At 41.9% G+C, this 15086-nt stretch overlaps 1 protein-coding gene across 1 annotated transcript in view; it reads right to left on the reverse strand.

Annotated features, from left to right (window-relative positions):
* LOC124798199 (cytochrome P450 6k1-like) overlaps positions 1–15086 on the reverse strand; it is a 67497-nt gene that overhangs the window by 36725 nt on the left and 15686 nt on the right. The window contains exon 3 of the mRNA XM_047261500.1: positions 8198–8436. Within this exon, the coding sequence (XP_047117456.1) occupies positions 8198–8436 (239 nt within the window). The remainder of the gene's footprint in view (positions 1–8197; positions 8437–15086) is intronic.

Consider the following 15086-nt stretch of genomic DNA (forward strand, 5'->3'; position numbering starts at 1 on the left):
TCCTGCCTCGGGAATGGATGTGAGTGATGTCCTTAGGTCAGTTAGGTTTAAGTAGATCTAAGTCTAGGGGACTGTTGACCTCAGGTGTTAAGTCCCATAGTGCTTAGAGCCATTTGAACCATTTGTCAATTCGACTAAATACCTAGGAATTACAATTACGGGCAACTTAAACTGGAAAGACCACGCAGATAATATTGTGGGGAAGGCGAAACAAAGACTGCGCTTTGTTGGCAGAACATTTAGAAGATGCAACAAACCCACTAAAGAAACAGCCTACATTACACTTGTTCGCCCTCTGCTGGAATACTGCTGCGCTGTGTGGAATCCTTACCTGGTAGGACTGACGGAGGACATCGAATAAGTGCAAAGAAGGGCAGCTCGTTTCGTGTTAACGCGCAATAGGGGTGAGAGTGTCACTGGTATGGTAAGTCACTGAAACAAAGGCGGTTTTCTTTGCGGCGAAATCTATTTACGAAATTTCTATCACCAACTTTCTCTTCCGAATGCGAAAATATTCTGTTGACACCCACCTACGTAGGGAGAAATGATCATCATAATAAAATAAGAGAAATCAGAGCTCTAACGGAAAGCTTTAGGCGTTTCTTTTTCCCACGCGCGTTTCGAGAGTGGAATGGTAGAGAAGTAGTATGAAAATGATTCGATGAACCCTCTGCCAGGCACTTAAATGTGAATTGCAGAGCAACCATGTAGATGTAGATGAGGATGTTTGGTGAATTTCTCTGGAAAAAAAAGCAGTTGCCATCGTTCGGACAGACTATGTTGTGCCATTAACAGTGGCCGAAATGCTTAGCGTTCGCAGCAGGCAACATCGAGTCTCAACACGAGAAGCATACCAAGTATGACTGGGTTGTAATTCCCACCGCCCACCATTTCACACTTACCAACATTTAATGCACAGATCACATCATGGAGATGTAACTGAGTTTGAAATGGTTCAAATGGCTCTGAGCATTATGGGACTTAACTTCTGAGGTCATCAGTCCCCTAGAACTTAGAACTACCTAAACCTAACTAACCTAAGGACATCACACACATCCATGCCCGAGGCAGGATTCGAACCTGCGACCGTAGCAGACCCGCGGTTCCGGACTGCAGCGCCTAGAGCCGCAAGGCCACAGCGGTCGGCTAACTAAGTTTATTTTCCTCATTTAACTAACAGTTCTTGATATTAAAAACGCGCAAGATATTTATGTATTAGGTTAGTGACAATATAAAAGTTGTTGGTATAAGCCGCCGGTGTGGCCGAGCGGTTCTTGGCGCTTAAGTCTGGAAGCGCGCGACCGCTACGGTCGCAGCTTCGAATCCTGCCTCGAGCATGGATGTGTGTGATGTCCTTAGGTTAGTTAGGTCTAAGTAGTTCTAGTTCTAGGGGACTGATGACCTCATATGTTAAGTCCCATAGTGCTCAGAGCTATTTGAACCATCTTTGTTGGTATAATATTTCATGAAGCGTCATTCATTTTTAATACTTAGTGTTTGATGTGATTTTAGTCAGTGTTGGAGAGCGAACTATTACACAGCTCTTTTTAATTGGCGTAGGCCAACTGGATCACAGTTGTGAAAAATATTGTAATAATAAAGCTCGTCACTGGGATGGTGTGACCATGCTAAGGAGAAGACGATAGCTTGGGCCAGTGGGAAGCAAACTACAACCATACGATTACTCTGCAATTCAGACTTATGTGCCTGACGGAGTGTTCATCGAACCACCTCCACACTATCTATTTCTCTACCTTTGCCCTCTCGAACAGTGCGCGAGATTAACGAACACCAAAATGCATTCATGCAAGCGCTGATTTCTCACGTTTTATTGCGGTGATCATTTATCCCTATGTAGGTGGACGGTAACAAACTATTTTTGCATTCAGAGGAGAAGTTGGTGATTGAAATTTCGCGAAAAGATCTCGTCTCAACCAAAAACGCATTTGTTTTAATGACTACCACCCCAACTCGCATGTCATATGTGACTCTCTTTCCCCTATTTCGCGATAATGCAAAGCGAATTGCGCTCCTTTAAACCTTTTAGATCCCCTCTGTTAGTTTTATTTGTTAAGGTATCCCATACCGCGCTGCAGTACTCCAGAAGAGGTCGGACAAGCGTAGTGTAGGCAGTCTCTGTAGCAGGTCTGTTACATCTTTTAAGCGTTCTGTCAATAAAACGAAGACTTCGGTTCGCCTGACTCATCATATTATCTATGTGATAGCTCCAATTGAAGTTGTTCGTTACTGTAATTCCTAGGTATTTAGTAGAATTTACGGCCGTTAAGTTTGCGTGGTTTATCGTCGAACCGAATTCCTTTCAGAACTCACCCGGATGGAATCACACTTTTCATTATATAAAATCAATTACCACCTCTCGCACCATGCAGACGTATTGTCTAAATCATTTCGCAGCTGTTTTTAATCTTATGGTGACTTTATTAGACAGCTTTATCTGTAAAAAAACGCGAGAGGGCTGCTCAGATTGTCTCCTACATCCTTAATATGGACTAGGAACAGCAGAGCGCTCGTAACACTTCCTTGGGGAACACCAGATATCACTTCCGGTTTACTCGATGGCCTTCCTGCAGTTTCTTCGGATCCGTTCTGACAGGAAATTAGACATTCAGTCGCACAACTGAGACGATACAGCAAAGACATGAATTTGATTAGACGCCGCTTCTGAGGAACGGTATCAAAAGCCTTTTGAAAATCTAGAAATGTGGACTCAATTTAAGATCCCCTGTCGACAGTACTCATTACTTCGTTTCTTGAAACATAACTAGCTCTTTAGAGCTAGCTATGTTTCCCAAGAACGATATTTTCTGAATCCGTTGTATGTGACAATAGACCGTTACCTTAGAAGTAATTTATGAGGTTCGGACACAGTGTATGTTCTACAATCCTGCAGAAAAATCGACTTTAGTGATATGGGTCTGTAATTAGTGGGATTACTCCTGTGTTCTTTCTTGGGTATTGATGTGAGCTATGAAACTCTCTAGTCTTTAGCTACGCATCTTCCGTCGAGCGAGCGGTTTTATAGGATTGTTAAGTATGGTGCTATTCTATCAGCATACTCTGAAAGGAACGTAATCGGTGCCCAATCTGGACCGGAAGACTTGCCTTTGTTAAGTGATTTAAGCTGCTTTCCTACTCCGAAGATATCCACTTCTCAGTTATTGATGATATTAGTTGTTCTTGATTCAGCCGGCCAGTGTGGCCGAGCTGTTCTAGGCGCTTCAGTCTGGAACCGCGCAACCGCTACGGTCGCAGGTTCGAATCCTACCTCGGGCATGGATGTGTGTGATGTCCTTAGGTTAGTTAGGTTTAAGTAGTTCTAGTTCTAGGGGACTGATGACCTCAGATGTTAAGTCCCATAGTGCTCAGAGCCATTTGAACCATCTTTGTTGGTATAATATTTTATGAAGCGTCATTCATTTTTAATACTTAGTGTTTGATGTGTTTTTAGTCAGTGTTGGAGAGCGAACTATTACACAGCTCTTTTTAATTGGCGTAGGCCAACTGGATCACAGTTGTGAAAAATTGTGTAATAATAAAGCTCGTCACTGGGATGGTGTGACCATGCTAAGGAGAAGACGATATAGCTGGGGCCAGTGGGAAGCAAACTACATCTACAACTATACGATTACTCTGCAATTCACACTTATGTGCGTGGCGGAGTGTTCATCGAACCACCTCCACACTAGCTATTTCTCTACCTTTGCACTCTCGAACAGTGCGCGGGATTAACGAACACCAAAATACATCCATGCAAGCTCTGATTTCTCACGTTTTATTACGGTGATCATTTGACCCATTTTTTGTTCTTGATTCAAATTCTGGAATATTTACTTTGTCGTGTGTGGTGAACTCCTCTTTAGTGGCACTGCTTTCGGTAATATTACTATTTGTATCGCGCAGTGAAGTTATTGATTATGGTTTGCCGCTGCTGTATAATATCTATGGATTTTTTTGCAAGATAGGATTTTGTTGTGAAAACTATTGAAAACATATCGCATTGAAGTGAGCGCAAAATTTCGAGCTTGTTTAAAACGTCACTAATTCTGGAGATTTTGCATTCTTTTAAATTTGTCATGATTTTTGTCGTTGCTTTTGCTATATTGCTCTGACCTGTTTTGTGTACGATTGAGAATAATTTTCTTCTCTTATTAATTCATGCGGCACAAATCTCTCAACTGTCGTCAGTACTATTTATCTGAATTCAACCCACACCTGATATATGCTTGTGTATTGTGTTTTGAACTGGGGTCCTAGAAACGACGGAGAGGTTTCGTCCCGCCCGTACCCCTCAGTGGTTCACAACCCCACAACAGGCGACAGCAGTCCACCCACCCAACCGCGGGCCCACACCGAACCCAGGGTTATTTGTGAGCAATCGCCGGGGATGTACTATTGCGAAGAGGTCAGGTAAGTTATCGCAACCAATTTACGAATCGAGTGGGCTCCTGAGCTAATTGCTCAAAATAATTTTCGGACAAAGCATTTAGTACAATATAGGACGATGATTTATTCCTACCACCGACCTGAAATATATGTTTTCGCCTACGTGTCGAGGGCAGACTGTAGTTACCACCAACATATCTGAAATGTGATTCAAGTTTTTTTAACTGTAGATCAACAGATTCGCCTGAGTTAGGGGTCAGTAAAAGAAACCAATTATTAATTTATCCTGACAGTCAAGTATAGCCTCCACTAACTCACAGGAACTATCCGCTTCAGTTCCTCTACAAAATAAAACACTACTAACAGCAACAAGCACGCCACCATCAACTGTGTATTTAATCTATCCTTTCTAAACACAGTTAGGTCCTTTGTGAAAATATCGCCTGGACTTATCTCCGGCTTTAGACAGCTTTCAGAACCTTTAACGATTTGATCTTCATTGCTTGCTATTAGTGCTTGGACCTCTGATCCTTTCCTACCACAGATATGACACTGATTAAGTATAATACCGACGGTTCCGAGGTGTACGCACGTCCTCTGTATGCCCTAGGCCCTTGGAGACTGGAGGCTTTTTGTAATAAGAGATGGTGGGGGCTAGGCAATGTAGGCAGCCTGTACTGATGGCAGGCGAGAGTAGCCAGTGGGGCAGACTCCAGCGTATTGGCGACTTTGTGTTTAGCGTCGAAAGGGTGAGGACCTCTGTCTCCAGGACACAAGTAGTCAAGTTTGTGATTGATTTTTTGACGGAAAATGGACATGTAGGCCTACTAGTCGATTTCTGGGACTTTCAATGAGCCCATCTGTGCTTAGAATTTGTTAGAAAATGTGAACGTAGGCTGGCTTTAAAGTTTTGTAGAGAAATGTGTTAATACACATTAGCGGTTTTAAGTACTAACCGTCTGTTGTGAAGATATTTTGGGTCAGCAATAAATCTGGCTGCCAGTTAAAGTGTACTGAAATAACTAGTACCACTATAACAGTTGTATTTTTAAAGGATAAATCAGTGAAACTCAAAGATATTCGTTGTGGCACTTAGCTTCTTTGTTGTAAAAAACACCAGCTACGTTTCTTTCATTAAATCGTAGTTAACAAATCTGCAAAGACATTATCAACTTGTCATCGTTTAAAAATTGAAATTGTTTTGCAGCTGTGTGCGACTGGTCACTAGAGCCAGAATGCTACGTGTTTTACGTTCGTGAGTTACTTGTATCAAAACAGGATGGTAGCTCACAAAGTGTCTTGAGACTTATCTGGCCTTTAAAGAATACACAAAAAAGATGCACGCGATGTGGAAAAATATTAGCGCAAGGGAAACAAAACCTTTCAAATCAGAACCCAGATAGAAGAGGAACAAAATAGGTAAACAGTTCAACTGAAGACGTAATCGGTAAAGATCATAGTGATAGACTGAGTAGGACTACATGTACGACGGTCACTCCAAAAGAAATATACACTGTTTTTTTTAAATCCATCTTTTATTTTACATGGTTGAAAGTTTTACAACTACATCCGTTAGGAACAATATTTTCATTTCTCCTCATAATTTCCATCCCTCTCAACTGCCTTACGCCATCATGGAACCAGCGCCTGTATACCCGCACGGCAAAATTCTGGACCAACCTGTTGGAGCCACTGTTTGGCAGCGTGCACAAGGGAGTCATCATTTTCAAACCTTGTTCCACCAAGAGAGTCTTTCAGTTTCCCAAGGAGATGATTGTCACATGGAGCCAGGTCAGGACTGTAAACCGGGTGTTTCAGTGTTGTCCATCCGAGTCTTGTGATTGCTTCCATGGTTTTTTGACTGACATGTGGCCGTGTATTGTCGTGCAACAGCAAAACATCCTGATTTTGCCGATGTGGTCGAATACGACTCAGTCGAGCTTGAAGTTTCTTCAGTGTCGGCACATATTCATCAGAATTTATGGTGGTTCCACTTGGTATGATGTCCACAAGCAAGAGTCATTCGGAATCGAAAAACACGGTAGCCGTAACTTTTCCAGCAGAAGGTGTGGTGTTGAATTTTTTTCTTGAGTGAATTTGCATATGCCACTCCATTGATTGCCTCTTCGTCTCTGGTGAAAAATGATGGAGCCATGTTTCATCAGCTGTCACAGTTCTTCCAAGAAATTCATCTCCACCCTTCTCGTACTGTTCCAAACATTTGCTGCATACTGTTTTTCTTGTTCCTTTGTGAGGCACTGTCAACATCCTGGAAACATATCCAACGTCAAGTGTAGCAGCCATCTTGAAGACATGCTGTGAAGGCCCCACTCACGGGAACAGGTTGAACTAAGTTTGAAAACAAGCGCGAAGGATGTACTACACACTGCAAAACTTTCACACATGAAAAATGAAATCTCTATTTTCACAAAAATATTGTGCATTTCTTTTGGAGTGATCCTCATAGATGATACAGTTCCAAATAATGTAACGTCGAACAATGGACAAGGATTTTAAAAAATTATCCAGCAATCGATTCAACACAAATTGTGAGCGCAATATATTTTCCAAGCTATAATCTTTTGAAAAAGAAAGGATCGAAACTTCCTCTAGCGGAAAACAGAACAAAAATCACAACCTCGTTCTCTAACATGTAATAAAGCATTACAAACAGGTCCGTTAAAAGTTTTATAAGGAAGGTATTTTCAATATCTTCCTATTTGCCATAATGGTGTAGCTCCACCGTTATGTACCATTTAATTTCTTTTATCTGTATCGAGTTCATTGCTCATAGACTGCTTCTCAGAACGCTGTCCTACCAGCTATCCTATAATTACACTGTATTAAAACATATTCAGATGTTGCACAATGTATATCTGTAATTGTATCATACCGTAAAGAGCGCTCTGTAATTGCGTTCGATGTAGGGTGTCAAAATATACCGCTATATGCTGCTCTACGGAACAAAAACCTTTTATGTGAGGATCACATTATGTAGTGTGATACTATAACGATTGCACCACATTTAATTTTGATTTCTGTAATAGCCCGTTATGTTAGCAGTGCTCGTATCCCCATATAACCAAGACCAACCGTTATTTTAAAAAGAAGAACTGCATGCAAATGTAAGTGGCACTGTGTATTTATAATAAAATATCTGCATACCGAATTGACCTAATGCCGAAACTAACATTACACTAATATTTTAACGAGCTACTATGTTATTAGGACGTATATTTTGGCGCACAGCTCTGCTCGGCAGACTGTGAGCTGGTGTCCTGGGTCGCATTTCACTCCTAACCTCACAGTGATTTGGACTGACCGTTAAGACTTTGATGACAGCACACGAGTAGAATGGGACATTTGTGTGAGACTTTGAACCTTCTGAGAGGATCTAGCTGTGAGCGGACAGTAGGCGAGTTTTTGACGTAATTCCGCACTGGCGAGGTTCCATTTATATTCCGTTTGCACCTTTGAAGCGCATGACGTAAATGAAGTTTCCAATGCCTATTGGAACACCAGTGTGCGCTAAAGCGAAACAGTTGTATACCAGCAAGAAAAGTAAGACGACTGAACGGTAAGGTTTTGAAAAGACCATATCCTAAGGCAGCGATAATCGATACAGAACCTATAGGCTCCAAACAGTGCTCAAACAGGCTTTTATTGTCATCGACCGCTTTGCCAGCATTCTCTACATAAGGGAAAGTTTCGAAACTTCCAAGAACAGTTTTTGCAGAAAAGCTCTTTGATCTACATCAGTAAACAACAGCTGACGAGTCGCGCATCGACTCACCTTGAACATGCCCTTCAGTTTGCCGGATGTGAACGTAGGGCTTAACTTGATCCTCAGCTGGCGCCACTTCTTTCCTCCCAATGCAAAGAGATGTTTGTTCAGAGGTTCTTCGTCATCGATGAAAAGTCCTCTGTCGTGGAATGTCCCGAAATCCTTGACAAGGATGTGGCGAATCAGCTCAGGGTCACGGACAAGCAGAAGTGGGCGACGGAATCCGTAAAACCCAACATACCTCTCTCCTGAAATAAAAACATAAAAACAGAATAATTAGTGCTACGACATAAACTAACGGCACAGATCTATCAGACGTAATAATGCACACATGCCACCACAGCTGCCCTACTGATTCTCGGTGTTAACTATATCCACAGCTGAGAATGGAAACACACAGCAGTCGGATTTTTGTAATTTTTTGCATTTATCGTACGTCATGTTCAGAACTCAAATATACCTCTTCGAAAGCAGTCTACTGCAAATTAAAAAAATTATCGACAGAATCGACTTTGAAATTTTCCGAACACATTTGCTACAATGAAATAAGGTAGGTATCTTACGACTAGTAGCGTGGGCGGTCAGTGGATAAAGTGCTCTCTCGCTGTGTGAGAGACCTGGGTTCCATCCAGACTGAGCAAGTTTTAAAAACAGTTTCATGTTCCTGCAGTGAAGAATACATAAGGTAGACAAGTCTGGTAATTCTTAATTCGAGGCTCGTTTGGGTCATTACTTTTTCTTCCATTTAGCTCGAATACCTTTGTCTTTCAAATGGAGTATTCATCAAATATGTGCTCGTATCTAATAGTCATTTTTATGAAAAATACACATATTCTTGTTTCTAATTGTATATTACATATATATATATAAACTACTGACAGCCTTGTGAGAGCCAGTCCTGACAAAACTCTACCATCTGGTGAGCAAGATGTATGAGACAGGCGAAATACCCTCAGACTTCAAGAAGAATATAATAATTCCAATCCCAAAGAAATCAGGTGTTGACAGATGTGAAAATTACGGAACTATCAGTTTAATAAGTCACGGCTGCAAAATAATAACGCGAATTCTTTACAGACGAATGGAAAAACTAGTAGAAGCCGACCTCGGGGAAGATCAGTTTGGATTCCGTAGAAATATTGGAACACGTGAGGCAATACTGACCCTACGACTTATCTTGGAAGCTAGATTAAGGAAAGGCAAACCTACGTTTCTAGCATTTGTAGACTTAGAGAAAGCTTTTGACAACGTTGACTGGAATACTCTCTTTCAAATTCTGAAGGTGGCAGGGGTAAAATACAGGGAACGAAAGGCTATTTACAATTTGTACAGAAACCAAATGGCAGCTATAAGAGTTGAGGGGCATGAAAAGGAAGCAGTGGTTGGAAAGGGAGTGAGACAGGGTTGTAGCCTCTCCCTGATGTTATTCAATCAGTATATTGAGCAAGCAGTGAAGGAAACAAAAGAAAAATTCGGAGTAGGTATTAAAATCCATGGAGAAGAAATAAAAACCTTGAGGTTCGCCGATGACATTGTAATTCTGTCAGAGACAGCAAAGGACTTGGAAGAACAGTTGGACGGAATGGATAGCGTCTTGAAAGGGGGATATAAGATGAGCATCAACAAAAGCAAAACGAGGATAATGGAATGTAGTCAAATTAAGTCGGGAGATGCTGAGGGTATTAGATTAGAAGGTGAGACACTTAAAGTAGTAAAGGAGTTTTGCTATTTGGGGAGCAAAATAACTGATGATGGTCGAAGTAGAGAGGATATAAAATGTAGACTGGCAATGGCAAGGACAGCGTTTCTGAAGAAGAGAAATTTGTTAACATCGAGTATTGATTTAAGTGTCAGGAAGTCATTTCTGAAAGTATTTGTATGGAGTGTAGCCATGTATGGAAGTGAAACTTGGACGATAAATAGTTTGGACAAGAAGAGAATAGAAGCTTTCGAAATGTGGTGCTACAGAAGAATGCTGAAGATTAGATGGGTAGATCACATAACTAATGAGGAGGTATTGAATAGGATTGGGGAGAAGAGAAGCTTGTGGCACAACTTGACTAGAAGAAGGGATCGATTGGTAGGACATGTTCTGAGGCATCAAGGGATCACCAATTTAGCACTGGAGGGCAGCATGGAGGGTAAATATCGTAGAGGGAGACCAAGAGATGAATACACGAAGCAGATTCAGAAGGATGTAGGTTGCAGTAGGTACTGGGAGATGAAGAAGCTTGCACAGGATAGAGTAGCATGGAGAGCTGCATCAAACCAGTCTCAGGACTGAAGACCTCAACAACAACAACAATTGTATATTGGACACAGAAATCCAGTATTCATTACAAACAAAAATTCTTGATTACCGATGCCGTGTAAAAGAATTTTAACGAAGATTGTGTAGCTAAAAAAATAAAAATTATTTTTTCTGTCTTTTACTATTTCACGCCTCACGCAAATACTCATAAAAGATGTATTTCCACTTAAAAGCTGGATCTGACAGGATTTCAATTCAACCGCCCCCTCCTCCCCCCCCCCCCCCCCCCCCGCCCACCGCCTTCACCAAGAGAGCGAGCACTCTACCACAGAGCCACATTGTTTGTCGAAAAATATTAGACGTGATCGGAAAACTTAAAAAACGATTTTCTCGAGAATTTTTTAGAGTTGCATCGAACTTTTTGAAAGAGGTGTATTTGAGTTCTGAACTTCACAATACCAAACTACAAAAGTCCACTTGCCGTTTGCTCCCCTTGTGAGACAAATACAAAGTCGTGTGTGGCGCGACGCGTCTCTGACATTTCAAAACCCACTCGCTCTCTGTAACGCGAATCCCAGCAAACGTGACCATTCTGTGCTTGCTGCGGTTTAGGCGAATCTGGTATGGTGTTGATGTTCGCTAGCCATCTAATGGCGGCGCATATAATGGGTAAACTGGATAATCGCTGATACTGGAAGAGCGCTAAAAACCTGAATAAAAATATAAGAAAACTGAAGGTGTGCTACATGGCGGTGGAGTGTGCGACAGCTGAGGGCCAACTATCGTTAGTGGACTACCTCTATCCAGCAGCCACAAGTCAGTTGCAACAGGCTTGTTCAGGAATGTAGGTTTGTGCCTGAGTAGTATATCCCCAGGCAATCATGGAGCTAAATGACTGCTACTACTTCCTCTAAAAACGCTCAGGGGAAAGGTGGCCTCTTGAACAACGGAACAAAACTGTTCAGCTGGGCAGTTTGTAGAGAGAAAAATTATCTAGGAATGAGAAAAAGAGTGGTAGCGTAGAAGTGGGCAACTTAAGGACATTTTTACAATATGTACTGTGACATTGAATTCCACATATATGGAACTTTATAGCTTCAGTTTTGATAGGAATGTAGTTTTTATGTGCAGTTAGGTGCTAGGAGTTTGAAATACACATTAATTATCACAAAGTTACCCGATAGTTCAGGACAACAATGCTACATTAAGTCTAAGACACAGAAAGTAGGTGTAAGTTCATCTTCCACAATGATGGGCTGATCTAGTACTTTTTTCAGACGCCGAGTTATAAATATTTTACAAATTTGTCCAGTTTTATGAGTTTTGTTTTATTCATACATAGGAAATGATTTGTCACAAAGTTTAACAATTTGGCGAGATTTATTTTTCTAGTTTTTGTGAAATCCAACTACCTGCTGGCCTAACCTCACTGGAGCGAAATAAGACTGAAAAAACGAAACTGCATTACATAAGCTAATTAAACAAAACTTTTACACAATTATTTACATATACGTTCTGTGAAACCGTATGAGAAAAACACAGGTCACAAGGCAACCCAATATCCTCCAAGCACAGTAATTAGTTCAAGCTGTTAGACACTTACTTTCAAGTTCCGTGGTATGAGAAAAAACAAAGTCAGTACACATTCAGTGCAATATTCTTGTAACAGTCTTAATTGTCTCTCACTTCTCTGACTGCTGACTGTTTAGTCGCCACTGCTGCTTCCATATTGGTTAGCACACTGTCATGAAAGTTCATGGAGTTTCTAACCACTTAACATGTTCTGCAATAGCTCCGACGGAAATTAACCAACATGATTTGAATCAATATCCTCTCCTGGCACCATGTATTTTAACTCCGACAGCAGGAGTATACCATATGTCACAGATACTTAATGATTTTGTATCACCACCCCCACGTGGCCACCACAACAGAATGTAGACAGAAACGATGCCACTTCTCTTCCGTCAAATTCCACTTACCAGGTGTAACTTCCAACCTGAGCGAATGTAATTATTCTAAATATCAGGCAGCTAGCTTATCTCCTTACGTCTGATTGACATGATCCAAGCGACACACAGATACATCCACACCCACACATACAAAACACAGAATACAATTGTTGACAGAATCTTTGCTCTAAGCCGACCGGCATGGCCGAGCGGTTCCAGGCACTCCAGTCCGGAACCGCGCTGCTGCTACGGTCGCAGATTCGAATCCTGCCTCGGGCATGGATGTGTGTGCTGCCCTTAGTTAGGTTTAGGTAGTTCTAAGTCTAGGGCACTGATGACCTCAGATGTTAAGTCCCATAGTGGTCAGAGCCATTTGAACCATTTGATCCAAAGAAACTGATATAGGCATAAAAATACAAAGATATGCAAACAGGCAGAATACGGCGCTGCAGTCTGCAACGCCTATATAAGGCAGCAAGTGTCTGGCGCAGTTGTTAGATCGATTACTACCGCTACAATGGCAGTTTATCAAAATTTAAGTGAGTATGAACGTGGTGCTACAGTCAGCGCATGAGCGATGGGACACCGTATCTCCGGGGTAGCGATGAAGTGGGAATATTCCCGTATGACCATTTCACGAATGTGTCTTGAATATCAGGAATCCGGTAAAACGTCTGCTCTTCGACATCGCTGCGACTGGAAAAAGATCATGCAAGAATGGGACCAACGACAACTGAAGAGAATCGTTCAACGTGACAGAACTGCGACCCTTCTGCAAATTGCTGCAAATTTGAATGCTGGTCCATCAAGAAGTGTCAGCGGGCGAAACATTCAACGAAACATCATTGATCTGCGCTTTTGGAGCCGAAAGCCCACTCATGTACCCTTGATGACTGAACGACACAAAGCTTTACGTCTCGCCTGGGACAGTCAACACCGACTTTGGACTGTTGATGACTGGTGGCATGTTTCCTGGTCGGACGAGTCTCGTTTCAAATTGTATCGAGCGGATGGACGTGTACGGGTATGGAGAGAACCTCATGAATCCACGGATCCTGCAGGTTAGCAGGGGACCGTTCAAGCTGGTAGAGGCTCTGTAATGGTGTGCAGCTGAAGTGATGTGAGACCCCTGAAACGTCTCTGCCCAGGTGACAACTACGTAAGCATCTTGTATGATCACCTGCATCCATTCATGTCCATTATGCATTCCAACGAACTTGAGCAATTCCAGCAAGACAATGCGACAGCCTACGCATCCAGAACTGCTACAGAGTCGCTCCAGGAACACTTTTCTGAGTTTAAACACTTCCGCTGGCCACCAAACTACCCAGACATGAACATTATTGAGCATATCTGGGATGCCTCGCATCGTGCTGTTTCACCCCCTCGTACTCTTACGGATGTATGGGCAGCTCGTGGTGGCCCTACACGATATTAGGCAGGTGTACCAGTCTCTTTGGCTCTTCGGTGTAAGTAACATAGTTAATAGTAAGGTGCAAAAGTATTTCTGTGGGAGAATTTCTCAAACTCGTTTTCCGGTACAGAGAATAAGTAAACAGAATAAACTCACTGACGTGCGTTCGCAGATCAGTACAGCAAAAGTTCAGATCGATCGCAATAGCGAAATGCCACTAACTTGTGAAGGTCTGATTCCTAACTGGAGTTAGATTAATGGTAATACTGGTTAGCACTTAGATGCCGTGGAAATAAATGTCACCTGTACATGCAATCTCTACATCTACATCTACATCTACGTGGTTACTCTGCAATTCACACTTAAGTGCCTAGAAGAGGGTTCATCGAACCATTTTCATACTACTTCTCTACCATTCCACTCTCGAATGGCGCGTAGGAAAAAGGAACACCTAAATCTTCCCGTTCGGGCTCTGATTTCTCTTATTTTATCATGATGATCATTTCTCCCTACCTAGGTCGGTGTCAACAAAATATTTTCGCATTCATAAGAGAAAGTTGGTGATAGAAATTTCGTAAACAGATCTCGCCGAAAAGAAAACCGCCTTTGTTTCAGTGACTGCCACCCCAAATCTTGTATCATATCAGTGACACTCTCACCCCTATTGCGCGATAACACGAAACGAGCTGCCCTCAACTTAAAGTGACTTTCAACCACACGAAAATCGTCTGTTACGCTTCAGCAGATCTAGTTTCCATTTTGTTTACCTGAGTAAATTACTATAGTCTTTACTCTCATTTGCAGCTCTCACAAACCGTATTTAAATAAGTAAGTCACGTAACGTCAAGATGTGACAAAAGAAAGGAAGAAGATGTTACTCCATATACAAACCCTGAGGCAACATATAGTCACTCTGGTTGTATTATCTGACTTCTAGTTCTCACTGGAAGGAAAAATTAAGTGCTACTGTTACAACTGACTTACGGATTAACACTCACTTACTTTTTTAAATAATTAATATCAATGTCTATGCAATTCGTCTCTGTTTATCTGCTATTAGGAAATGATTCTGTTGTTATGTGATATCAACAACGACGGAGTCGGGCTTGAAGTCACAGCCGCTGCCGTGAAGGATGTACTTTGGATCCGACTCTTTGCTGTTCTCGAAAAATGTCTGTTGAAGGATAATGGTGCGATTGTGTAAGCTGGAACTACAAGGAGCGTTTTGTACAAAGTAGGCCTGCCAGAACGTCGATCCCGATCTACGCCCCAGATCACCCC

This window comes from Schistocerca piceifrons, chromosome 5 (genome assembly GCF_021461385.2).
Source record: "Schistocerca piceifrons isolate TAMUIC-IGC-003096 chromosome 5, iqSchPice1.1, whole genome shotgun sequence".
Lineage (NCBI taxonomy): Eukaryota > Metazoa > Arthropoda > Insecta > Orthoptera > Acrididae > Schistocerca > Schistocerca piceifrons.